At 39.2% G+C, this 27,940-nt stretch overlaps 1 protein-coding gene across 9 annotated transcripts in view; it reads left to right on the top strand.

The window, feature by feature from the left end:
• Positions 1-27,940, top strand: part of SPAG9 (sperm associated antigen 9) — a 57,825-nt gene that overhangs the window by 919 nt on the left and 28,966 nt on the right. For 4 of the 9 annotated variants that reach the window (XM_030287546.4, XM_030287550.4, XM_030287548.4 and 1 more), the window contains exons 2-5: positions 5,498-5,618; positions 16,469-16,539; positions 21,102-21,196; positions 25,750-25,903. In XM_030287546.4, the coding sequence (XP_030143406.2) occupies positions 5,498-5,618; positions 16,469-16,539; positions 21,102-21,196; positions 25,750-25,903 (441 nt within the window). Of the gene's footprint in view, positions 1-5,497; positions 5,619-12,647; positions 12,677-16,468; positions 16,540-21,101; positions 21,197-21,275; positions 22,025-25,749; positions 25,904-27,940 lie in introns of those variants that run through there. The other 5 variants (XM_072937153.1, XM_072937152.1, XM_012578597.5 and 2 more) reach the window with 5 other exon arrangements.

The following is a 27,940-nucleotide window of genomic DNA, read 5'->3' as shown; positions in this document are numbered from 1 at the left end:
TCACTTCAGCATAAACAAGCTTGTGGGGCATTATCTAATGTGATATTATAAAGCAATAGAATGGGAAGCAGCTGTGCAGGATAACTTCCTCCTGCTCATTGTCTTGCCAAACTCCTGGAGGAAATTGGATTGGCAGCATTATCTGTTTAACATTAACAAGCCATCTTACAAGTGTATTTCCAGACCCCTTGTCCTGTGCTAATCTCTCTGGTTCTGTTTGCCTTCTATTTTCCAAAAATCAGAAGGAACAACCGCACTGAGGGTGAACACAATATTAACGGTGAAAGCTTAATTTAAAAAACATTAGCCCTGTATAAATACTTGTTTGTTTCTAAGTGAGTGCAAAATGTTGTCTACAGATTATTCCAGGACTCAGTTTGTTGTGAAGGACTGTGGTCCAGCTCCTGGACTGATAGAACATTCATCCTCCTTGTCAAACACATGGTAGTTTTATGATGCCATATAGACTCCAGTTAGGGGACTGGAGTTGCCACACTATTTCTGACACAATGTAAAAGGGTCTTTTAGAAAATATGTTTACATTGAGAGTAATAGGAAGGGATTGATAAATACTTTCTGAACTAATTAATGAGAAAACCCATCAGGCTTGAAGCACAGGCAGCATTTGCAAGATCAAAAAAACAGACCTTGGGCAGCAGGACAGAAGCCGTACCAATGTGAGGAAACAGATCATGGGGTTAAATTTGTTGTTGTAGCTTTTCAGGAACTGTATGTGCCTGTATTGGTTGTGTGCTTCACTGCCATCTCCACTTCTCTGTGTCATGATAAATTAACTTGAGAGAACGGGCTATGTGCAGTTGAAGAACCAGCATTCATACTGCAGGACACCTGGCTGATGCTTTCCAAAGTGCAGTTAGACCAAAGACTGCATTTTCATGGTAAGCACAAAGGTCATTTTTGTGATGTGCTGAGGTCGTTGCACTGTACAGGTGTGGAAGTGTTAGGTACAGCCTGGTGTATTCAGGAGAGGCATATGTGTTAGGCATGGTTGTTGAATTATTTTTTTGATGCTGAGATAACCTGATGGGTGCAATATGACTGAAATAAAAGGAGGAAACAGAAATTTAACACTATTTTCCTTGGATAAAAAGTTGTTGGCTTAGCACATTTCTTTCGTTTGGAGTTTGCCTGTGTCATGTAGTGGCAAAATAGAGAATTTTGAGCTGCTGAGTTCCATGTTTAATGTCATCTGTTCATAGAATCACACAATGGTTTGGGTTGGAAGGGACCTTAAAGTTCATGTCACAGACAGGGACACTGTTGTAACACCAGGCTGCTCCAAGCCCTGTCCAGCCTACCCTTGAGCACATCCAGGGATGAGGCAACCACAGCTTCTCTGGGCAATTAACACACCTTCTTCTACTTTCTGCTTGTTGTTATAGGAAATTTATTTGTGGCAGTATCTTAATGCACATTAAATAGTTTACTATTTGGGTAGGTGTCTCCTTACCCCATTTTTGTAATTTGCTTTCTTTATTTCCTGTGCTTAAAAAGTGTTACTAAAAAATCTTAAAAGTGCCTGTGGATTTCTGGAATAATTTTTTTTACCATCACCTTGACAGAAGTTCTGGGCCTACTTTTCAACCTTCTGGGTACAGTTTTGATCTTTGTAGTTGCTGCAAAATCACTTGTCTGACTTTTAACGTATTAGGTTTTTTGATATTGCTGTAGGAATGGAGGAACCAGCTGCTCTGCTGTTCTCTTTCCAGTTCTTGCCTTTCCACTTGGTGACTGTGAGGTAGCAATGCCTGCCCCAAAGAAGAGGAAGAGGAACCAGCATTTGTGCTTTTGCTATTGTATACCCTGATAAGAGTTACTTCTGCAGCAATGTGCTGTTTCAGACCTGCACTTGTAGCTGGCATGTGTTTTGTGTGCACTTGGGAAGAGGATAAAAATCTACTCCACTTAGCTATGCCAAATTAGGATATCTTTTAGCTTTTCTGCTGTTGGTGGGATTAAGCTGTTTTTTAAATCTTTGGCAACTGTGAAAAAGGATTTACCACTACTAAAATTGGTTTAAGTCATAGCATAAACTTGATGTCTGCTTTTTCTTGCTGTTCCCAGAGGTAACTTTCTTTAGGATTGTATGTGAGTAAACACTGTGCAGTAAGAGTTTAAGTATTTTTAATTTGAGAGAACAGAACCGAGATGCATTTTACAGAAAACTTTCACTCTGTTTTGTGGCTACCAGGTTGTTTTCCTTTTGACATGTTTTTCTGTCCTCCATGTCCATCTGAACTGGCTTTTTTTCTCCCTTCTCCAAGAAGAACTTGCCATTGGCTGAGAATCTGTCATTGTTGCAATACACATTGCTGAAGGACGTGTCATAGAGTAGTAAAGATTGCCAAGACCCTGACATCAGATCTGCTTGGCATTGCATCTGGGTCCTGTGACAGGAAAACCAGTCAAGATATGAAGAGACATAAGACGACATAAATATAGGAAGAGATATTTCATTTGGCTAATAATGTGCTACTGAGTGCTTCAGTGGTTGTGTGTAGGACAGAGGGTTCCAAATGTGCTGGGCTGTTGTGTAGTCTGAGTTCTTATTTATTCCAGAGATCTCTGCAAGCTTTCAAATAGATTTAAAATTGATCACATAAAGATCTTTGAGTTTAGTTTGTGAGGGACTTCTTCACAGTTTTTATATGAGGTGTTTGAGAACAGGTTGGACAAAGATCTGAAATGACCCATGTGATCCTACCTGGAGAAAATGGGATGGATTAAATGGGAGTTGCCAAACATGCCTGGTGAAGGTATTGCAGGCTGGGTTTCAGTTGCAGGCACATGCAGGAGGAGCTGTGCATCACATCCTGTGTTACACCTCATCATAGCCTAATCAAAATGAGGATCCAAACATCCAATGCTGAGCATCAGAACCTGGAAACAAGATGACCTTTTAAGGATTATTCCAGCTGTATTTTCTGTAATCTTACATAATCTGGTCTGATTGTTTTAAAGACAGGTTGGTGTCCTTCAGCTTGCTATTAAAAAATAAAGTACCAAAAATCTCACTTCTCACACTTCTCAATAGAGTTGTAAGATATATCTTTGAGGCCCAAACAGGACATCACTTAAAATGGGGAAAACTAGATTTTTGTCTGCCTCAGTCTTTTGAATAACCAGTAGCTGGGGCTGAGATGAGAGGATGACTATTGACTGCCTAACGTGTTCCTACATATGCTGCTGGATTTACATTAAACAGTGCAGGAGATAAGTAGTGTTTGAGTGTATTGTCAATGTAAATGGAAAAAAAAGTATTTTAATATGGGTGCTCAGACTGTCCTTGGCTGCTGTGGTGATTTATCTAACTAGTTCGTCTGTCATACTTACGCAGGCTGAGTCAGGGTGTGATGATCAATCTGCTGGGGCTGTACCTGTGATTATACTATCACCAGACAGAGAAATGAAACCAAATAAAAATATTCAAAGTCCAAAGTTCTCAATCCCAAGATCTGATCAAGTATAGTTTACAGCAGGGGAGGGAAAAATATTCAGCTGTAATTACAGAATTGCTTTAAAGTATAATAAAGTAGATTTGAACTTTAACAAATTGAAGGTAAACTAGTGGAAGGTAACAAAACCATTCTAGGCAAGACTAGTTTTTCCACTTGCAGTTGAAGAACTTGAGAGGAAATACAAAATTATATCTATCTGTTGTTTCATGAGTAACAGTGACATTAATGGCTCTGAGTGGCTGTTTGTTATTCATGAGTATAATTGTCCCTGGCCTTTAGCAAGCTATGACACATTTTTGGGAAATCATCAGAGAAACAACTAAACAAAGATGTTACAGTTCTATAATTCTTATTTCATGTTTTCCCATGTTTAGTGTAACAAACTTCCCATGTTTAGTGTAACTTTAGCCCCAGTGCCAAATTTGCGTCAAACTTTGAAGCCCTTTTTGAAAAGGGAGTCTGCCAAGAATAGGCCAGACATGACTTGAATATTAAAGGGGCAAAAGTCTTGCATCAATTACTACAAAGAAGACATGAAACAAGCTTAAACATTGAGGTTTTCAAATTACATTGACTAATTAATATTCCCAAACTTTGTGTGGAGGGGGTAGAAAAATTTCTGCACATCTGTGTTTGAAGAGGGACTTTTTGATGGCAGCACCCAAAGCAGAGCTACCTGGGCTATGTCAGCTGTTCCTCAATTGTTGTGGTTGAGTTTCAAGCAGTCATATGAGCACCATGCCCAGTCCTGTGATAGCTGTGCAGAGCTTGTCTGAAAGGAACTCTTGTTTCACTTCTTAGGTTTTGATGCATTTCTACATCTGAAGTACTTTTTGGTCAGAACTTCTTCTGATGACCCTGTTCAACTGAAGCCCTTTTCATAAGGTTATGAATTCCTGCTTTTGTAAAAGCTCTAAACCACAATGGCTACAATGTAATAATAGTTAATTAACAGTTGCTATATGACCATTAGAAATATTTTTCCCACTAAATTTTCCTAACAATACATAGGAAAAAATACTCAAATCAAATTACTGTTTTCAAGTTGCTGCCTTCACTGTCTCCTTTCTTCCACATGGTCTTCAGCTGCCTTTGCCCCTTTAATTGTCGTGGGTGTTTGGGATTTTTTCCTGCAGAGGTTTCTGGTCTGCTTCTTCTCCCTGTTCTATGAGCCTTCTGCATCACTTGTGTTGGTGGCTTTGTCTTCTCCTTGCAATGCAGAGCATAGAGTACTGCATGACCTAAACCATCCTTGGCTTTTAGAAGTATTCTTTGTGCCAGCAATACATGCTGAATTTCTTGACTTTTTGAGAAAGATAAATAGCAAAAAAAAAAGTGCTTTCAAAGCTGCTATAATGATGTGTTGGTAATTCTTATGTTAGGGAATGTAAACACTTGTGCATTCATCAGTGAATTCCAGATTATGGGGAGTCACAAGTGTGGTAAACCAAGGAAACAGAAGGTGGTGGTGATCAGCACAGTTTTCTGTGCAATTGACAGATTGTAGATGGTAATTAGGGATTTGATGAAGACAATAAGAGTTTATAGCAGAATTGGGTGGGGATGGAAAAGATATCAAATAATTTTGGTTGGCATTATTGTTGGTGTCTCTGTTGCAGTGTTTGTACCTTTGTGGCTTAAGGGTGAAAATAACTTCACTGATGATCAGTCAGCCTAAGGATACCAAGAATTCCTGTGTTCATATGCACTGTTGGGAGTTGTTGTACATTAAGTTAGACAATAATGAAATAATTCATATTTATGTTAATCCCAAGCAGGTTCTCTGGAGTAGCTGGTACTTAGTTGAAAGTTATTATGCAATATAACCTAGACTGGGTGCTTGACTGATGGACCTGGACTGAAATATTTCTTTGTGTTTAAATGTGGCCTGTGGATCTAGTCATTTTGGAAACCACCTTGTACCTTCCTGCTGTGAAGGGCTGCTGTGTTGCTTCCTACCTGCTGTAAAGCCTGTAATTAGTTGTTTGGTCTAACTTAACTATTTTGCTGTTGTTTAGAAATTCATTGAGTTTGAAGATTCTCAAGAACAAGAGAAAAAGGACTTACAGACCAGAGTGGAAGCGTTAGAGTCACAAACTCGACAACTTGAACTAAAAGCAAAAAACTATGCTGATCAAAGTAAGTAAAACATGGTGCACTCCTTGTAAGTGGTATTAGTGCATTTTAATTTTTGTTCTGTAAAGTGATAATACATATGCTAAGTATCTGTGCCCTCTGATTTCTGTACTTATATAACTGGGTTTAACTCTTGTGCAAGTCTGTTTTCTTTAGAATTAAAGCAAACAAGTCAGATACGAGCTTGTGACTTGTAATCTGATTCTTCTGGTATCCTGCTTGTATTGCTTGCCTTTTAGACAGCGCTTTTTTCACATTTAGCAACTTTTTCAGGAGATCCTTTGATTACATCCTTGCTAGTGATATTTTCTTCCTATTAAACAGTTGTCTGTGCTAAAATAAAGGTAATCTTCAGGTTTTGAAGCACAGCTGGGAGAAGAGCATTGATGGTGATTCTCATTAAATTTAATACAATTTTTGCTGAATTATTTATTTCTAGGAGACATTTAGTTTTTATAGAAAAAAGTTTAGGGAGAACACTTCCCTTTTTAGAGATGTTCTGTAATTGGAAAAAAAAAAACTTCTGGAAACTTTGGAAAAAGATGATAGTGATCAATTGTCTTGAAACACTTGAAGTTACATATATTGTTGTTTAGACATTCTGCTGGGCTGCTTCTTATCCAGTCACACAGTCATTGAATGAAACTTCATCATCAGTTTTTCTACTTTTATGTTTCAAGCTTCTAAGCCATCTTCTGTTGATGTGAGACCTGATGTGTTCATCAGTTAATATCAAGCTTTTATTGCTGGACCCTGCAGGAATGTAAAGTGAGACTGTGACGAGGCTGAGAGATGACCAGTTTCTAAAAGCAGTGCCAGTCATCCAAGTACCCCTTTTCACTACTCTTTCTTCCTTTATTTCTGCTCAGCCCCATTTTCTGCCCCTAACACAGTAAGTTACAGCTCTTTTCCAGCTGAAGCTCTAAAATTTTTCCTGTAAAGTTTAATTTTCAGTAGCATGATTGAGTCTATAGCAGGGCAGGAGTATTAGTGTGAGAGTGTTAAGATTAATGTAGATGGCATCTAGGGCAGAATTTGACTGAAATTTGAACAGTTCCAACAGAATGTTTTTGGCAAATCTTAGAGGCATCACCTCCTTCGTTATGCACTGTTCAAATATTCCCAGATTCTGTACAGGCAGGGATGAAGGAGCACTTCAAGCAATCTTTCCTAGCAAAGACCAGGGCGATGATTTCCTGGAATGGTCTCTTTGCAGATGAAGTCAGGCTAAAATGGATAATTGTAGCGACTTGTACCCCAAAACGCTGTGATTCCTGTGGAGCAGTGTTGTGTGTGTATTTAAGAGTGTCACAGGAGGGGAAAAGAAAACACTGTAGCAGGATTTGTCTGTTTGGTAACAAAGACACTGTTTCTAAAGGCCTGTGCTCTGCACATACAGCCCAAACAGCTTGTTGATGGGAGATCCTGCTGTCTGACAGCAACATTGCGTCCTGTCCTGTAGGCCATGGCTTTATTCTGTTAATGCAATCCAAAGGACACAGTGGTTGCATGGAAAATAAAAATCAGTTGTATTTCTGGCAATGTATGTGGCAGCATACCTGGAGTTTCTCTGATAGAAATTACATTTACCGTGTATTGATAACAACATTTTATGTTGCTCTGTGAGTCTTTTGGTGTGAAATTCTCTCCTTGCTTTGAAGCCTTCAAGTATATGTATGATTTTAAAGTTTTATTTGTATATTGTGTATATATGTGTGTATATATATGATAATAATGAAAACATTTGCCCGAGAAACTCAGTTGCTCCAGTAGAAGCACTGAGAGTTGCTAGAACTACTTTTTTTGTAAGAAATAATGTTGCTAAAAACAGTTACCATAACTATGTTAAGCTCTAGTGATAGAACAATGATTTTAGACAGTTCCAAAATCTATTTATTGGAGAAAAAAAACCATCTTTGTATTGGAGAAAAACCTTCTGTGATGGCCAAAACTGTATATTTGGAGAAACAATAGGGCTGGGTTAAACACTTAAGTTTGTTTATGCTTGGCTTTGGTAAGCTATCTGGGACAGCATGAAAGGCTGCTGGGAAGGTCTGACATGCTGCTGATGCAGAGCAAGATCAAAGGGGACATAAGCACATTTGTTGAACACCTAATTAATATTATGCAAGTTAACTGTTTTTTTTAGTGATCTAAATGTCTAAGATATGAAAACCATACAAGTACGTATTTGTGAAGCAGCTTAACCTTACTGCATTACCTTGTTTTGTTTTACAGAGCAGGCAACTGGCATGTTGTACAATCCCAATCACTGATGTGTCACTTGAATTCAGCTCCAAGTCTTTTAGCTATATTTCTTTTTCTCTTCTACTTCCTATAGTACTGTCTGTGCATCTAAATTAGGCTCTGATTTTGCTAACTGTCTTACCATGTCGACATTCAGAACAGTGGCAGTGTCATCACTGGTAATGGGAGTTAGAAATGTCTGGCACAGAGCAAGTAACCAAATAAAACCTGGGTCTGGAGTGCAGAGTGAGATCACAGCATCAGTTGGTGACATGAGTAATAGATTAGAATGGAAAACAGGTAATACATGGTGCTGGGTCATACTTTACCTTACAAGACTTTTTGCTTTGTGTAGGCTGCCTGTGCTCTGTGTGTTTTTCCTCAAATCAGCAAAGCCTGTGAGAACGGGTTTTGTCCATTAAAAAGTTTTGACTCATTCTCTTTAACACTGGAAGTGCTGAGCATTTAGTGAAGACTTGTCAGCTGGGGCAGCTTTTAGTTACATGGTTGAGTTCTGCTTCGTTGTATGTGCTTAAATCTGTGTGCCAGTTAAAATTGCTCAAGAAGTTATGGTTATGTCCTGAATTTTAAGTACTTGTTTGTGCAGTCTAAGTGATTGTCATACTAAATCAAAAGAAAAAAAATAAGTATTTCTTTGCACTTAAATTCACCCTGCGGGATTCCATCCTTAGCTATGTGTTCAATCAGTTAGGTTGCAATAAAGCTGCTTTTTGAAATTCCTGAAGTGAGATCAGGAGGTTATTTTATATCAACCAGTTGCTAAGTTCCTATGGTTCACTGACTTCTTTTCCCCTCATCAGAAATTGGAACAGTTGCTGCCAGATGAGTGAACTACCTTGAAGTGCTCTGTTCTTTCTTAGGGGAGGTAGAGAGAGGGAGAGACGCCAGGAAAACACTGCTGGGAGGACTGTGAGCCCAGCAGATGATGAAATCCTGAATCGTGGGAGCAGATGCACTGGAGTTACCACTCCTGCATGATGTGTAGCACTCAGTCATGGTAGTTGATGGGCTGTGGTGGTTGCCTAAGTTAAATTTGCTGCAAAAAAATGGTGCGGTATGTGGCACCCTGGGATAAATTCATTAACCTTTGGAACTGCTTAAAGGAGAGCAGAGGCGTAAGGGTTTGTGACTTCTATTTCAGCACAGGAATGGGCAGCACTGATGAAACTCCTTGGCTTGTGATCCAGCTTTTCATCTGATTTTGCACTGCTGCTCTTGGCTGTAATTTTCCCTGGGTTGCTCCTGTCCCTTGTGTGGCCTGGCTTTCAGCAGTGCCTGGGGCAGAGGGGGGAATGGCAGTGCCTGTGCTGTGTGGAAGCTGAAGCAAGTTAAATAGCACACAGTTTCTGGGGATTTGTTTAGGAATGGTGTTGGTAACGGCAGAGATTTTAGAAGTTCTTGCTGTGGGTCTACAGTCAACTTTTACTGAGTGTTGGCAAATGTCTGTGTTTTGGTTTATGACTTACCTAGAATTCATGTAATTTTTTCCTTCTCAGCAGTAGAGGGCACTTGTGAACATGATAATGCCACATATTCAGTAAATAGCGTTCTTCTGTTTTAATGTGGTATATCTGAGGCCATTGCCAGTCTTTGATATAATCTTAAGTTTTAATTTCTTACAAGAATTTGAAAATACCTGACTTCCATATTACTTCAAATCTTTGCTGTTGTGAGACCTCCTTGTTCTACTTGTAATTTGTTTGCAGCATTAAAGTATTTGAAATGTCAACCCTGGACATGGAAAATAGAGGGCTGTTAAAAACTTGTAATAGCAGTACACAGCTCATTTGTCCAGCAGGGCTCTGTGAAGGCACATGATACTGTTGGGACAGTGCTCAGTCTCCAGTTACAGGAAGGGATAAGATCTTCTCAGAGCTTACAGGATGTTCCACCGAGTTCTGTGGGGGGAGGCTACAGAGGTTTCTTTTAGTTTCCTTCCTTGTCTCTTTCTGGGAATGTCACTTTTCTTTATGTATTTCAGGTTATAAGTTAAATTTTTAGGAGTAAAAAAATGACTAGTATATTTTGACTTACTACAAGAATGGAACAGCTTTGGCATAAGCTTTCTGGAGGAATCATTCTTGGAGTAACATATTTATTAGAGAATCTGAAAAACACAATGTCTGCATGACTGAAGTGCTTTCTGATGGAGGTGGTAGGCTGTGGGAGTTGAAAGATTTGGCTCCTTTTCTGGATCTGCCTAGTGCTAAAGTACAGCCAAGATAACAAACGGCATTTGACAACAAAACAGATATATCTACCTACCTGACTTTATCAAACCTGAGCTTTGTGTGCCTGATAGATTACATCTCGGGGAAACTGCACTGAGAAAGAAACCTAATGAAACAAACCCCAAATAAGTATAATCCCAAGAAACAGCTCTTGGGCTTTGGAGCTGTAAATGTTGTGACACAACTCTTGGGATGGTATTTCCCATGTCAGGTGACACTGTGAAGATACTGCTTGCCGAAGGTTTTGTTTGGGATATAAGATAAATGCTTTGGAAGCTGACCTGAAAACATTTCTTTTTCTCATAAGCTAAACAGAACTATTGCTTTCATTGGCTTCAAGAGAAGATGCAAGACCAGGTTTTGTTGTGAATGTTCTGCAGATGTTATTTGATATCTGATTTTCCTCTGAGCTCTCAGGACACCAGCATTGCTGTAATGTACACCCAGGCAGACAGCCACTCTTGGATTATCTGAAGGCATCCAATATCTGAGTTATCTCTGCACATGGGATATCATCCAGCTCATGTGGATCTGTAGTTAACAGGAAGACTCTGATGTGAACTTTCAGCTGTGAAGTTTAACAGAAACTTCCCAGACAATTGTTTTGAGATTTGATTTGTGTATCTGCACAGATGGTGATGTGAATTAACTAAACTGGTGTGAAACAGCTCTGTCAGTAAATGCTGCTTCTAGGGATGGCTCAGCTGGTGTTTATATCAAGGAATACAAGAAAGCTTTTCAGTAGGTCCTGGAAAGAAGTTGAAAAGTTCAGGTTTGTTCAGTGGAGGTCTGGATTGTTCCTGCTTCATCTGCAGACTGACAGCAGTAGAACTAATCTAATTTCCAGCAAAGGAGGAACAGAATGGCTTGAGTTCTTGTATTTCTTGATTAGCAGATGTGGAACTGAACTGTCTGCAAGTGTGTTCGCAGTGTGGATGTTCTTCATCTCTGATGTCAATCATCTCAAGTTTGTTTAACAGGCAGATTCCCCCTGCTTTCCTACACTGTGCCTCAGGTATCAATCACTACACCTGAAAAATCCTTCTGTAAGAAGTGTGAGTACCAGGGTGCTCTGGAAAGGGAGGCTTTCCTCCTGACTGTACATTTCACTGTGCCTTTCCTGGCTTCCCAGTTCTGTTCCCAAAGTCCTGCTGTCTGTGTGTTTTTGGGAGCCAGCAGCCCACTAGATGGAGCCCAGTAGATGGAGCAGCTAGCTCCAGAGCAGGCACCGAGCCAAGCTACAGGACTCAAGGCTGAAATAAAATGGAGTAGGAAATTAGAACAATGATTGGCCTGCTTTAAGCTTAGCTGTTAATATACCTGAGAAAAGTGGTGAGAAGGGCTTGAAATCCACTGGTGTATAATTAACTGCTCATATGTGTTTTTAAGTTAAGGGAGTATTGTAGTTTATGTGCTGATGTTTGGTTGTTATAGTGATTCTGTTGCTTAAAATACTGCAGTAATGTTAGAAAATTACTTTAAATGTCTTTTGGAATCTTACATTCCCGAGTTCACTGGCTTCTAAAACAAATCCAGTCTGCTGAACCTTCTGTGTCCACACTGACTTGATGTGGATTTTATCAAGACAGGGAGTTGCTTCAGTAGCCATGTGTATAAATGGAGCATCCCACTGTTTGCAAAGCAGTCAATCAAAAGTTTTCTCAGTGAAACACCTCTTTTGCAGAGATTGGGCAAGAAGTGGATTTTGGGCTTGATTTTATGTAGAAGTTCCTAGTATATATTCTTGATTGTTTGTGTTTCAGCCCGTGTGAGGAATGTCCTGGCATGTGGTTTTCTTTATATTAAATGTTGTGGCAGAATGTTTAAAGAGTTTTGGTTTTTTAAAGTTTTGTTTCAGGCTTTTGGTAACAAATTGCAGGGATTTTGTGTGCCTGAGACGTAGTGCAAACTTGAACAGTCCAGAAGTGTCAGGGATAAGACCATTGCTGCTCCATGTGTTGATATTTGCTATCAACAGAGCATTCTTGACAGCTAAATTATCTTCGTAATTTCAAGTGCCCTACTTATTAAACTGAGATCTAGAACTGTAGTTCACATTGTAAGAACTACTTGAACATGTTGGTCTTGTAAAGGGGTTGAATTTTTCACTAGTTTTACAAATTAGTTTTCTGTGCTGGTTTGATTTGCAGGTCTTACCACTTCCAGGTTAAACACTTGTTTGATAGCTTAGTCCTCTTGTCAGTCCACGAGTGATGTGTGTACTCTTTGGCAACAACTTAGGAGGTCATAAGGTCCTTCTGGATCTGTATCTTAACTTTGGTGTGGTACCTGCATTAAAGAATAGAGCCAGATGAAAGCTGTCCAAGGAGAGTCTTCAGACAATCCTGGTGCCAGGAAGGGCTTGTTAATGAGCTGGATCTCTGTCCTGGCTTGTGTAGGAAGAACTTGTAATTCCTCTTGAAGGCATCACACTGGTTGGATTTGCCATTCTAGCAGGTCTGTTTCTCTTTCTCCCCCTCAGGCTTATCAGGAGTTTGAGGCAGAGGACAACATACAGATGAAGGGTGTTCCAAACTTGGTAAAAGCCATCAGACTTGGGAGGTAAGCTCTGACTTTTGAACAGGCAGGGTGGGCAGCTTGGCTGCCGAGTTCCTCATAATGCTGTCAGAAGACAGAAATTCCAGTTTCTCTAGTTTACTATTGCATTTAATATCCCATTTTTAGGCTTAATTGGTTTTCTGTGAGAGAACTGTGATCAAGACTGGTCTCTCAGGTCATTGAAGGTGTTAGAACATTGACAGTGCTGGAGAAGTTTGCACTAGGCCTTGGGTCTGAGTTTGTGGTGATGTTCCAGGCCTTCTCATCAGCCTAAAAGCACTAGAATATTTGCATTTTATGCTTATACTTATGATGCTTGAAGACCTTTGTATTTTTTCCACATAAGCTTCTAAGAGTGAGTAGTGCAACTTTTTTGTTGCATGTTATATTTTGCACATGTGTTATCTTAAACAATGTAATTTTGCAATGTAAGATCCTCCTTGATGTAACAAGGCTTTGTAATGGCTTTGTAAAGTCACATTGCAACAGAGACAATGGATACTATTGCTTCTAGGGTATTTATAATTAAACTAATTTTATTGTCCACGCATAGGAATGTGACATGTTAGTGGAAAAAAAGTCTGAGACTGAAATATCAGAGGAACTTTTTGTATTGTTACTTAAGTCTGATAGGAGCTGTGTCTGGTTGGCACGTGACAGGCTCAGCATGTGGCAGGCAGTGCCAGCACACAACTCCATTCCTCTTGGGCTGTTATCAGGGCCAGACTTCCACTCCTTTGTATATTGGTGTATTTAAATGGAACTGGCAACAATTCGGTTTTAAATGTGTTTCTGGATGCCAGTGAAAGGCGTTTTGCCCTCCTATTTAGCTTCCTGTTACTGCTGATGGAAATGTTCCTTTAAGAGTGACTTAAGTTTCTCAAAGCTTTTGGGGTGAGAATCTGATGGTCTTCCTCAAAATTCTTCCGACTCTGATCAAGTCAGTGGTGATTTCTGATCCTTGGGGAATATCTGATCTCTTGCACAGTGTTTAATTGGAAAAAGAAAGTATTCCGTTGGTTTTTTTTTTTTGGCAAGATCTTATCTTGATGGGAGGCATATTTTGGGTAGAATAGATTTCTGATGCTGTATCTCGTCCTGCTGGTATTGGAAAAACTAGTTCTGAGGACGGCTGATTGGTGTCTGGTGAGGGTATGTAACTTAGTGTACATCCTCTTCTGGCTGAAACTTCTACCTTTAGCAGTGTAATGTATGGCACAGCTGGAAATGACTTCCAGAAGAAAGTGCTTAATGTCAGTTATATCATCTTCTGGGCCCTTAATTATTTTAACCTTTGTACTTAATGAAAAGAGCAGTCAGATCTCATGGAGATATCCCCCTTGACTATGCAGCATCACTAGCTATGTACATTTGTCTTCAATGACTTGATGCAAGGAATTATTTGTTATAACTGGGCCATTAAAGTTTTAAAACATTTTAAAGCTTTTCTTTCTTCACAGATTGAAAAAGTGGTGTGCTTCTTTATGGAACCTCAACCCCTGTGCAAGCATGTGTTGTGTTTGTAAAAGTGGGAAATGCTTTTCTGGATTTCCTGAAGGCTGGTTTTGGGCAGCTGCAAAGAAGGGTGTGGGTAACACCTGACGTGGTGTTAATCTTCATTAAATGTACTGTTGAGTTTCCCAGAATCCACTTGCAGAATTCATCCCTGGAGCTGGTACACTGTCCAGACATGAACTCGCTGAGCAGTGTTGGGTGTATCCCCGGGTGTGTGTGGGAGTTCCGGGCGAGGCTGAATTGAGCGTGACTTCACCACCCAGCAGGAATCAGCAGGGAGGCTCCTTGGACACTGTTTGTTGGAGGGGGAGCTGGTTTCAGCAAATACAAGGTCCATCAGTCTTAGTTTGCACTTTCTGATCTCCTGTTTGCCCAAAGAAGGTTTAGCACAGTGGAAAGGTTAGAAGGGAGATCCTCTGGGAGCTATGGGCACGGTGTGCTCACGTGAGAGCTGCTGAGTACTTCTGATGGGCAGCTGTTTAACATCTCTTAACTCATGGCTAGGATGTTAATTAGGCAAAAATAATGGATAAAATATGGTCTGTCACTTCATACCTTTGTTAATTATAAGTTCTGACTCTTGTGTCTGTAATGTCTTACCAAAGGCTTCCATGAAACCACACTTCAAATGTACAAGGAGACTTAAAACACCTTGTGCCTCAAAACAATAAATGGAACTCTTCTATTCAGTAGTGTTCTGCATCACATAAATATGTATTTTTTTAGGTGCATGCATTGTGCTGTAAAATAAATTTCTCTCTATATTGTGTTATAGATACTTGTGTCCTCTCTGCTGCTATGTGACCCAAAGAGCTTTTGTTCTGTTTGATAACAGGGCAGAAATGGAAACATTTGATCTGGCAGTGGTATAAATATTATTTGATGTAATATTTTGGCCAGATATTTATAGGTGGACTGCAAAAGGTTGTGTCAAGGAGCGTAATGTTTTCATAAGAACAAGATTAGATCAGTAGTGCAGAATGTTTACAGAGATTTGAGTGAGTAGACAGTTATGTGTTTTGGTTCCACTGTTTGACATGGGCAAAGACTTTTTTCCATTAAAACATACTTATGATAAAACACTGGGCCAAAATACAGATATATGGATCAAAAGGAAATTATATATGGAGTATTAATTTTCAGGAGACCCAGCTGGCAACACAAAAATATGCACAGAGCAGAGAAGATCTTGGCATTTGTCTTCAGATAATGCGTCTCTAGCAATGACTCTCTGGAAACATGGAACTATAAATTTGAAATTTCCCAGGGATATTGAAACGTAGCAAGTAGAATAAGCTCAGTTACACAATTTGATACTTATGTATCATATGTGAACATCATATGTGTATGATACTTATATGACATATATGCTTATGTCACATAAATATTGTGCTCAAAAATTCTTTAATAAAAAGATAGAATTCACATCTAAGCAGCAAAAATGTTTTGTGTTTGAATGGCACAATAAGTTGTGTTTAGAAGGTTCTAAATTCTTCTAAACCTTTAGAATTTAGGTTCTGCATATTAATTGCATTGGGATATCACAGTTTGTTTCTGCTCAGTTTTATCTGAGCTGAAAAACAGCAGAAATGAACTGAGCTGCTCAGTTGGTTTCATCTCCCTCTAATAAGAACTTACTTTTTAAAGTTCTCCCGAATCTGCTAGATGTATTTTTAATTTCTTGGAATACCTACAGAAGTATTCAAATGTTTTCTCTCGTTAAATCTATTGCCTTAATGATCAGCGAAGCATGAGTGAATGCCAGCAGAAACTTTAATTTCTGTATCATGTAGGCCTTGAACCTGTTTTAGCAGATAACTTCCTTATGTTTGTCTCGTTTAAACACACCTGGAAATTGTGTGGATGTGTTTTAGGGAGCTGATGTAGGACCTTAGCTGGAGCCCATGGCTTCATGTGGGATTGAGTGATGTGATTTCTGCCTCTTCCTGCAGTTTCCATGTGAAACAATCTGGATTGGGTGAGCCGTAAACTGGCCTTGAACAGAAAAATCCCCTCTCGATGGCCTAGCAATCAGCAGGGGAAAATAGGACTTGGGCTCTTTAGGGGAATGCAAATTGCAATATTGTGCTGCTGTTGATGTACTTAGAAAGCTCAGTGATAAGTTAGCTTAAAAACAAAAACACTGACATACTTTTTATCCTGCTTTGTGCTATTCACTTCTAGGAATACTCTGATCTGCTTGCTTAGTCCCAGGAAAGTCAGTCTCACTTACTAGAACTCTGAATTCAGTTTTAAGTCATTTATTTTTTTTTCTTCCAGTTAGCAGACTTGAGGAGCGGGAGGCAGAACTCAAGAAGGAATACAATGCACTTCATTCAAGACATACAGAGGTAGGTTGTAACATCAAGATGGTTTTGGGGTATCTGTAAAAATGCATATCTGTGGAAAACCTTGTGTTTTGAGCAATTGGGAAAATTATTGAATATTTTGGTATGTACACTGAGTTGTAACTAGGCTTCAACTGGAGAATTGACCTGTGGCCTCTCTCTGCACAGGTTTCCGAAAGAAACCTTTTTTTTCCCCTCTATTTCAGGAAGTTATTCTTTTTCTCCTTTGGGACACACTAGACTGAGGTGGTTCGATATCGTTCCCTGACACACAGAATATGGGCTTAGTTTAATGAAGCATAATTGGGCCATGGAAGTTTCTCAGTGTTCTGCACTGATACAATGTGACAGAACAGTGAGCCTGGCTCTGGCATTGGGAATGGACTTTGTCAGGTTCATTAGGATAAACATATCCCCAGCAAGTCCCTGGGCAGGGGACAGGAAGAGAAGGCTAGTGGAGTTGTCTATTTACAATTACAGCTAAGCATGGGCAGCTGTCACATTGTCTGTGAGATTAGACTTTGGATGTCAATTCAAGCAAATAGTTTTTCTAAAGCCTTATGTTGAGCATTAACAGCTTGATCTATAAAACCTGGATGTAACGTCTTTACATACTAATGTATCTGCCAGCAACACCATCTTGTGTGTGCATAAAGAATGTGTCAAGCTCTCCAGTGGGAATTGTGCTTTTGCTTAGGTGAGAAACTCACCATAAACCCCGAAAGGAAAAAAGGTACGTACATGGAAGTATGTTTAGGACTTTGATACTGAATCAAGGAGATTCTAGAAATATCTGTTACCTCAATAAATCTAGATTATGTGGAACAGAGAAAGATCTATATACACACAGTTGGGTGCACATTCCCAAAGGGAGGAGCTGCTTGTGCCCAGCCTGATTGGATCTGCAGGATAAGCAGCAGGGTCTGTAGCACTGAGCCTGGTCTGTCAGCCAAAGAATTACTAAAACCTGTCTGGGGGAGCTAAAGCAGTGACACAAAAAGGAAGGAGGAGCAAAAGAGCAAGGAAGGTATAAAGGAGATTCTCTCAACCTGGTTAAGACAAAGGTGCAGGTAACAACATCCAAAACATGGCATATCCACATTTGTTTGTGACAAGTGCCAGGCTTGTATACACTGGGAGTGGTTGTATTTGTAAAAGTAGAAATTGAAATGAGTGCCAGGATGTTCATTGTCTTTTACTGAGTGCTGAAGTTTAGTATGTAGAAAAACCTTGTAACACTTCTGCAGTTGTAAAACTTGTCATGTGCCTTATGAGGATACCAATCTGAGTCTTTTTATGAAGTGGAAAGACATTACATTCAAAGGGAATTAATTTCATGTTCACTCTGTAATGTGTTCAAAAGTGTGTTGTAGTTGGTTTGTACATGTGCCTTAAAATCATTAACACCTGAACTGTGAAATGCTGTTATCTAAGGTAATTCTTCCAAGTTCTGAGTTTATCTTTAATCTCCTGAGCTAATCATAATTGAGCAAAGTGTTTAATTACAGCAATGCTGAAGTGCTCTGTCTTTGTGATGTGTATTCCTAGGAACAACTGGTTGGATTCAAAATACTTGTGGATTTCATGGGCAGCAGAGTGAATTGTCCATAGTGAAAGGTTATGGATGACTAAATATTTACTGCAGCTTGTATTGAAGACAGGTAGACAGAGTCAATTATTTATCATCTGTGCCCCTACATAACTTCAGGAAAAATTGTGCTGAGCGGAGAGCAATTCAATCCATTTAAGTCTATTTTTAAATTGTCAGTAATATTAAAACCTTTCTATTTCATTAGTGGAATAATCTCAAAACAGCAGAACTTCTCATCAGATTTTGAACCCTCAGAATTCTAGTGTTTTAATTCATTACAGGTTTTTGGATCAGAATGGCACATCATGGATATGCCAAGGCTTGAGGGTCATTTAGATTGAAAAGATTTTTTGAATATCATCTGATTCAAATCCCAGTGGTTTTGGAGAGAGTCTTCCAAGTTTTATTGCAGATGAGCAGTTTGAGTGGGCTTACTTCTCAAGAAGCTGAAGTATTTATTTACCTTTACCTTCAAATTAAGTTTGTGGAAGTTGGAAATCCACACACCATTTCTTATGACTCCACAGCACCAGCTGTGGAGCTGCTCATCCCATGGGAAGGGAGGGTGAGGAACTCTTTTCCTTGGGGACACTATTCCAGTATTATCAACCTTTGGGGCCCTGACTTGAGGCATTCAGTGGGCTTTACATGGTGGTACCACTGTTCTGATTTTTTGGACACCACAGGCACATATAGCCTGGATCTGTGGAGAAATTACTGTATCGTGCTGTACATGCACATAGAACCTTATGAGTCTGTGAATCTTCAATTGCCATGCAGCACTGCACATTTTGTTTTTCATTTTATTTTTTTGGTTCCTATAGCTTATATGCATTGTGCTGAAGTATGTGATCTATGGATTTGCTTATTTTATTATCAGCTTCATTTTCAGCTTCAGAACAGTATAAACTGAACAGTCCTTTAAATTGACTTGCCCTCCAGCCTCTGTGGGTAATGAATGTGATGAGACATTTCAGTAAACAAAAGAACAGACTGAGAGGAGGGAAGAGAGTAGGTTAAAATCATGTCCTTTGCAAAACTTGAAAGTTGTATGGGTTTTACTGACCCTATTATTTTTTTTTATGTGTTAGCAGCTCCCTGGAGAGGTACTAGACACTCATCTTCTGTTCACTGGCTGAAAACACAACAGTTGTTCTATTTAAAATTTAACTTTGGGAAATCAATTGGTGTGCTGAAAATGGGAGTGTTTGTAGGTCAGTAGCATCTTCATTCCATGATGAGGGAATACATGAACAGGATACAGAATGGTGTAATGTGCATTTCAAAGTTATACACTCTTGGGGGTCCCTCCCCTCCTCCCCAGAATTCCTAAACTATCTGCATTATAATAAATTTGTGTAAAACTGCAAAGGAACAAGTGGAACACCTAGTTCTGGCTGCTTGGTTAAAATGGAAAAAAACAAATGTGGATGGTTGAAGGTGGAGCTTTCAGTCCTTTTGTGCCTTTTGTTTGTCTCTGTGTGTGAGCAAGCATTAAAAACCAGAAAACAAATGGGATGGTCTGATGAAACACTGCATTTTTTTGGAGGATACATGTTGTAAGCTTTTGACAGCAGTCTAAGTATATTATATAATGTTTCTCTGAAAATAGCATGATATTTTGTTCTGGTCTGAATTTTATTTATTAGTTCAGGTGAATGCTGGGAAAACCAACATCTGTATATAACCAGCACTTAACATAAGTTACTGATTTGTAGAATATCCATCAGTCAGGATGTCTTAAGCCAGTTTATTTAATCAGAAAAATCTGAAACTAAGAATATTTATTCCTATGTAGCTAATGCTGGCAAATGGCATTTGAGGAGAAGCTGGAACTAGCTGAGGTTGGTGGGATCTGAAGGTCAAACTTGGATACATCAAACCTGTCTTGAGAGTAACACATAAATGTAGGTTTCCAGGTCCTGCTGAGTTCAGTACTCATGTGTACAAATGCCTGGAATATCACTATTCTGAAGTGTTTGTATACCCTTTGTAGAATAGCAGAAGAAATTACAGTTTTAAAGAATATTTTTTTTTTCCCCTAGAGGCAGCTGTTAAGATGTGACCTGAATGTGAATGTGAACGTTGAAAGTGCCAAAAATACGAAATTGTACATAGGCTTCTCAGGCTTTCCCAAATTTAAATTTAGATATGTGTGTCCAAATGAAGCCCCTGGAATGATGCAGCGATACCTGGTCCTTCTCCCCATGCATGTCCTGGATCAGTTAAATGCTGAAAGCATCCTTTGGCCGTGGAAGTTGGGGCTCAATAAACAAGTAATGGCTGTGGGAATACCATGTTGGCCTGTGCTTGTCTCTTGTGTGACAGAGAGAGCAAGCAGAACTCATCTTGAGTGCTAAAAATTCACAGCCACTCTGTCCTTTTAATGAGATGTCAGCCTAGATAATTTCAAACCAAACGTCCCTTGTAGAAAATACAGAAAGCTTAAGTTTTTTTGTGTTTTAGAAGAAAAAAGGAGAAGTGGGGACTTCATATTTCTGCCTACAGAAATAATCTGATTATTAGCCTGTGGATTCAGAGTCTTTAATATTTGAGGAGCATATTGTCTGACCTTCACCATACTCTGCAATTAGGCCTATAGTGCCTATCATGTAAAAAATGCTTATATCTGCTGGACATAGAGATCTCAGACTCCAAAATGGATTTGAACATGGTAATTCTTTTTCAAACTCGTGTTTGAAATATTGCATGCACTTTCTTTACCCTTAGGATGTTTCCTGTGGATGAATGTACAGGGAAGTTCTCCAATATTTTTAATTTATTATGGGCTTAGCTTCTGGTTTGTGGTTTTACACTCTGTATAATTTTTCTTCTTTCTTTATTTCTTTAATGCCTCTAAATGCTTTTACTATTTTGCATTACAGGGTGGAGAATATATTGGGCAAGAACTACGCAGTTGTAGTACAAGTAAATGTTACTAAATATTTCTTGCTGTTTCTGTCCTTTTAAACAGATGATACACAATTATATGGAGCACTTGGAAAGAACCAAACTTCATCAGCTAACAGGGGGTGATCAGCTAGAATCCACAACACATAGTAGAATTAGGTAAGCTATTTATTGCTCTCACCCTGAAATGAGAAAAAAAATCAGTTCTTTTGTGTTTGCAAGATTGTGCTCTTTAATCCTATAACAACAGTTGGGCTGAATCAGAAAGATTTGTTGTACGATTGGAACGTGGTAAGAGGACAGCGTAGAAATCCGTAGAAAGCGGCTTTTGCTGTTGTGCGGCTGAGCGTTGAGATAGACTTCGTAGATTAATTGGGCTTAAACAATTTGAGCTTTTTGGAGTGTTTGTGTCGGGGCAGGCAGGGAAAATGTCAGTGGCTGTCCCAGCATGGCCACCGTCTGGCTGCGTCTTTGTGTGCGTGTGTGATACCTGCTTGTCCTCAGGGCTTGCAGGGAATAGCTGATGCAGATCTGGGACCTTTGGAATCTGGGATCCCTTGGTGGAAGGAGGGAGAAGCACTCTGGGGCTGGCTGCGCTGCTGCGCTGCTGCATCGGTGCTGCGAGGAGCGGCGAGGGGGAGGAGGGCGGTGATGTCATTGCTTTGGAGCTGCTGCAGAAGAGTGGAACGCTGCTGCTGCTGCTGCTGCTGCTGATGGCATTGTTTTTGTGGTGGCGGCTGAATGACAGACTTTGCCTGCAAAGATCCCCCCTTGGCCCCTGCGTAGCCTCCTTGGAGCCGGCATTCCACCATGCCAGCGCAGCGCCATGAATCCGGGCTGCATGCTGCTCTTTGTGTTTGGCTTCGTTGGCGGGGCGGTGGTCATTAACTCAGCCATCCTGGTGTCGCTCTCTGTTCTGCTGCTCGTGCACTTTTCCATTTCCACGGGGGTGCCAGCTCTGACGCAGAACCTCCCAAGGATCCTCAGGTACTCTGACCCACTGAACCCCATCTTTGTGTGCTCTCGATGCTCCCCTGCTTTCTGTTCTCCTGCTTTTTCAAACAGGGACAAATCAGAGAAGTAAATGATGTATAAATGTCAGGTTTTGTCGTAAATGTGTCTATGTATGGAGATACAATCTATTTTTTTCCTTGCCTTGTAAGGTCAGTTTATGTATCTCTTTCCTCTGTAAAGCTTTAACATCAATTTATTATATCCTGCTGCAAAAGCTGCAATGTTAATGCCAGGGATAAAGCTCACGTTCAGTGTATTGTCAGGTACTCGGCTGATCTTGTGTTGCATAAATGTATGCAGGCTGAGGCTTTGTACTATTAAACTGCACCTGTTTTTATAAAAAGGCTTATGTAAGATCAGTTAATTGATGTTAAAACCACAGTAATTAGTTGATCACGTTATTTTAAAGAAATCTGATTATTGGTTGGTGGGGGGAAAAAAAATCTTCCATTATTTAAGCATCTGAGCTCTTAAAGCCTATTCACTATTGTTCAGCCAAATGTTGCCCTCTCCTCTGTTTCAGTACTTTTATGGCAAGTTGCCAGCTGTCTGTCCCCCCTCCTCAGGTTATGTTCTGTTTGTCCTGTGTGCCTGGAGCAGTAGCAGACAGAAATGCTTTAGAATATTGTGGCCAAAAGTAGTCTTGGCACATTTTAATTCCATAATTACAGATGGAAAAGTTTTAAAATGTAGCTTTCTGGCCTGAAAACTTGACATGTTTTACCTGTGGTTATAGATGTAATAGTAAATTTTGTTTTAAATGAGAAAAATGCTGGAAATTAGTGTTCTCCGAACAGCTATGTGACTTTTTCCTCCTTAATACTTGGTGCACGTAGATTTTGTATGGTAGTATGCTTTTAACTTGGGTCTGTGAGCACAGAAGTGTTGTTCCAAAGGTTAAAAGCAATCAATAGATGGAAAAAAATACCAGTTTATACCAGTAGCCGATAAAAAACTTGAATGAATATTTCAATATGAAGAAATAAAATAAATTTCAAGGGAAACTCTGTAGATTGACCTAGTTAGTAAAGCTATGTTTGTTTAAAAGGGGGGGAAACCCAAACACAGAAAAAATACATCCCAACTCTAAAACCAAACAAAACCAAATCAGAACTTCATATGCAGTAACTTACAAGCTACTTTTAAGTTTCAAACAAGTCAGATGGTTTGAGAAATAGATTTTTTTTTTTTTTTTTTTTTTTTTTTGTAATGTGCCTTTGCTCCCCTGGAGTATTTAATGGATTTGAGGGGTTTGGGGAAGCAGTGTTTTTTCCTGCCCTTCTAATTTGCTTTAGGAATTACATGAATTAGAATTTACTTTCTTAATCTTTATTAATTCTAAAAAGGAGATACAAGTATAGGATGAAGGAATGTAATTGTAGAAGATTTTTTTTCTGTTTTTAAACACTAGTCAGATTTTAGAACTGAGCATCTAAAAGTTGCTAAAGGTTCTTGCAAATGCTTCAGTGCATCACTTCAGAATATTAGTTTAGGCTTTTAAAATATGCGTTTCCATTCTGCTCATTGTGGCATTTTCAGGTATTTTCTGGGCACTGGGGAGGGAGAAGAGGTTCTTTGCTTTCTGCTCAACAAGCAGTGAAATAAGTTGAAATTGCTTCAGTCTAACTGGATCATTTTTTTTATTGCAGACACTCATATAATAAGCTTAATTTCCAAAATTAGCCTCTTTTGCAAACTTCATTTACTGTTCAGCCTTTCAATGCACCTGACCTCTGTTCTAACACATAAAAACATGCTTATTATAAATTTTTTTTCAAACTAATCTTGAAAAAAAAAAGTGATGCCAGGTGTGAACTGTTTAAACTGCACCCATTTAATATTCTTTCTTTTGAGGATTGCAGAGCTGATCAGTTTTGTGGCGTGTCCTGCAATACGGAAATGTGCTGGACCCTCACAATGCAGCTCTATCAACCACTGAAAGGCAGTTTTTTTTCTTCCTCCTTTTTGTTCCTGCACTTCTTATCCACTGAAATGGTCTCAGCCCCTCTTTTGACATAATCTCGGCTTCTGTGGCCTGTCTTTTGTTCCCCACATGCCTGAGAGTTGTGGGAAATCGAAAGCAAAGCAGGACCTGTTACAATAGTGGGAATCCTTGGAATCCACTGTGAGGTTTCTCATTGCAGCAGTTGCAGATGCTGGAACATTATCTGATGTTTTGAATTTTGTAACCCAGACTGATTTTGCTTTACTCACTTTGTTGTGCTAAACTACTTCACAATTAATGACTTAATTTGGAATAATATTTCTGAAAGGCCAAGATTGCTCCAATGTGAGAATTAGGTGCAAAGGTTTTTGTGACGAGGAGCATCTTTGTACACTTGGACTGGAAAAGTTCATGCCAATTCAAATTGTTTGCTGTTTGAACATTGTGATTTTGACAATGTAAGATTTACCTAAGGGAATTTACTGATTAATTGGTAAATAAAATTCCTTCTTCACTAACATTTCTTCAAGGTAAATAAACAAAATCAAAAATATGTCCAAAAATGCTTAGCTTTTGCTTTTCAGCACTACTTGCCATATATTTGCATGTATTTTATATGCAGATACTAATTCTGCCTAGGTTATGTTTAATTTGTGAAGGACCTTGTGAAAGAAAGCACGTGTGGTTGTGTCTTGGGTTTTTATAATGCTAAAATGTGAAAACTCTGCCATCACTTGTACATACTTTTATCTTCTCCATCTACTATACTTAAAGCTATGCTAGTTGATTATAGTGATTTTTTTCTGCATTACATTGTTCTGCCTGAACAAACACTTTGCTTATCTCAGTTCTAGGTCTGGCTGGTATTTTTCCTTTTCGGGGCTGGCCACAGCATCCTATGAATGGCATTGCACACAATGGTTTTGTCTCTTGCTAGCAGGAAGAACGAATCCTTTTGTTCACTGAGCACACTACTGACTAGGGATTTTTTTGTTTCTTTTGAGGGTTACTACGTAAACCGTTAAAATTTCCAAATGCTATTTGCTATAGGGAAGTAGAAAGAGTGAAGAAGTGAACACTTGGGATGAAATAATTTGCTTTGCTGGCACAAGCCTTTGTGCAGCTTTAGGGTGAAGTAGAGTGTTGAACTGATCTTGGGTAAAACGACACAATTTTTGGCTGAGCCAGTTGTAACATTGGTAATTCCCTGACCCAGTTCTTTTCTCTTACAGAAATCCATTTCTGTGATCTTCAGGAATAAAATACCAAATGATTTGAGAAGATTTGCTTGAGGCTTACTGTTTACAATTTTGCAAATGCTTCAGTTGATGGTTTAGCTGTTTGCTTTTGTAGAAATTATGTGGTTATATCTTGGAGGAAAAGGTGCAAAATGGTATTTTTAATAGTGGCTGCTGAAAACTATTTTCAATCTGAAGTAAGGAAACACTTTTGTCTTATACTTCTGTTGAACAGGTGTTTCATTTCTATAAAACTTTTGTTTGCTGCAGATAAGCTGTAGTGTAAATCAATAACTGCTATTTAAAGCAGTGGAATTGACTTGGCAATTGTGAAATGAGGAATTATTGGGTGTTGTGGCACAGTCTGGGTGTGCTGCACTGCGCATTTAATGGAGCAGTGTCTGGATATTTAAACCTGGAATTTCACCACTTCCCTGCTGATTTCAGAGGCCTGCAGGAAAATGAACTGTGGGACATTTGAGATGGCTGATGAACCCTGTGTGTCTTTCCAACAGGAAGGAGCGTCCAGTATCCCTGGGCATCTTCCCATTACCTGCAGGAGATGCTCTCCTCACGCCTGAGGCTCAGAGGGAGGTGGCAGAAACACCTGCAGCAGAGCACTGGAAATTCCCTGAGCTGAGCCAGCCACGGTCCCACACCAGCCTCAAGGTGAGTGCAGCCTTGTGTGGCAGCAAAAACTCCCATAACAGGTGGTAGATCTATGGGAGGATGGAAAAAAACAAAAAGCCACCAAATTGAAAGGGGGATGTAGACCCCTAAAACATCTCTGTATAAGCCAAATGCATTGCTTACTCCAGTGAACTTTGAGGGAGCTTTCCTTTGTACAAGAAACAGAGTTTTGGAGGTATTTTCCAAAGGAGTGATAACACAGATTGGTTCTCCTCTTATTCTCAGTAGTGGGTCTTTTCATTCTGACTAAGGACCATTTCCAAAGGTTTCAATTTGTTTTTCTACACTAAATATGTTACTAGGTAGTGGGACCAGTCTAATTAGCTTTATTAATGCTGCTTTAGAAGGAAAGCTTTGGTTACTACATGGGCAGTGCTCTTCATGCAGCCTCTGCCTACTACCAGATGTATGGTGCAGGTAGACCACAGAGCTGAGAATGACCTAACTTTCCTAAATTAGTCTGTGAGCATGATTTCCCTTACTTGTAGCTTGGCTATAATTCCTGCAATTGTTCTACATTCCAACTGTGAGAGGGTGGAATAAAACAATCTGCAGGAATGGAAGAATGGGGGAGTGGTGTTGGAGTGTGATGAGTCTGGCAGTCTAGGGTACACTCACAGCACAGCAGGAGGAGGATCTGCAGGGTGAAGAACTCCAGAACGTGTAAATCCTCCCAGTATATATTTCTTTATGAGGTTTTTTGAAATGTACTGTTATTTTTGGAAAAGCATATAGCTGAGAGGAATTTCCTCTTAAGTGAACTCAATACCTGCCTAGCACGGGAATATTAACTGATCAGAACTACAAAAACAATTTGGAGGTAATAGGAATCCATTTATTTATCATGAAGGTCATAAGGAGATAATGGGAGGAGTAAGTAGTGGTTAATTATAGGGATATCAAAGTGACAGTGTGAGTTTGCTTCTAAAAATTTTTCACTGAAAAAGAGTGTTAGTCAGGAGGTTGATCTTGAATATGTCTGATTCCCTTTGTCTTATGCAGTTAACATTATTGAATTGGCAGATTTTAGGAAAGCTGACTGAAATATAACTTATGTACAGTAAATACAAATGGTAACTAAGAGTAGATGGAGATGAGGTAGAAAGGGAAGCTTCTGATTCCATCTTTCCTCTCAGAATAATGGCTAATCCATATTGTCAAAACAGGCTTCTTGGTGTAATTCTTCTGAAAATAATGCATTGTTAAAATGAGACTTCACTAAATAGCACAAGCTGTAGTTATTTAAATCTGTTTACTCAGAATAAGTTCCTTGAGTCCAAAGCAACATCTTTACTTTGTAGCTATGAATGTAAAGTACTTCTGACTTGAATCTGTTGAATAACATGATATATTGAAGTCAAAACCAGCACTTGAAACTTTTTTCTCTACTGCTTTTCTTCTGAATATATTTTACATCCAGTACAAGGCATAAACAAATTCTGCTGCTTTCTAGCATCTATTTTCCATTCATGCCTGAACCTTTCCTTAATGGTCACTGTTTCCTCCAAAAGTATCACAAAGACGGAGTGGCAGAGATGAAGAAATCTGTTATTCTGCAGCTTGTGCAATAGTAAGATTGCTGGATATCATTGTAAGATGTCACAAAGTAATGTACCAGTTATTCTTTTCCACTTATTCCAGCACAGCATTGCAGATGAGTTACTCCTTCAGATTTAATTATTGAATTTTTAAGCATTATTTTTTGTTTTTCCGGGAGAAGTCTTTTGGCAACATGATAAAAAAAGTCAATTTTGCCAAGTCAGCACAGCACTGAATTTCAGATGTTTAGTCTTTGCGATATTCTGATTAATTCGGTGTCATTTAATTAAATTGCTTCTGCTTTTCTTTAGTTCTAGAACAGATATTTGTAATAGTTTAATCTGTGTGGTTTCCAAGAGTAAGCTAAGAAAATACCATAGATAATAAAGTCAGAAATATAAAATATATGGGGTGATTTGAAATTCCCGTAGGGAAAGGACAGTTCTATTCCCTGTTTTTTCTTGTGCTATCAAGCTA

The sequence above is a fragment of the Taeniopygia guttata genome, chromosome 18 (assembly GCF_048771995.1).
Source record: "Taeniopygia guttata chromosome 18, bTaeGut7.mat, whole genome shotgun sequence".
NCBI lineage: Eukaryota > Metazoa > Chordata > Aves > Passeriformes > Estrildidae > Taeniopygia > Taeniopygia guttata.
Note: the sequence above shows the minus strand (reverse complement) of the source record. Positions and strands in the feature narration are given on the sequence as shown.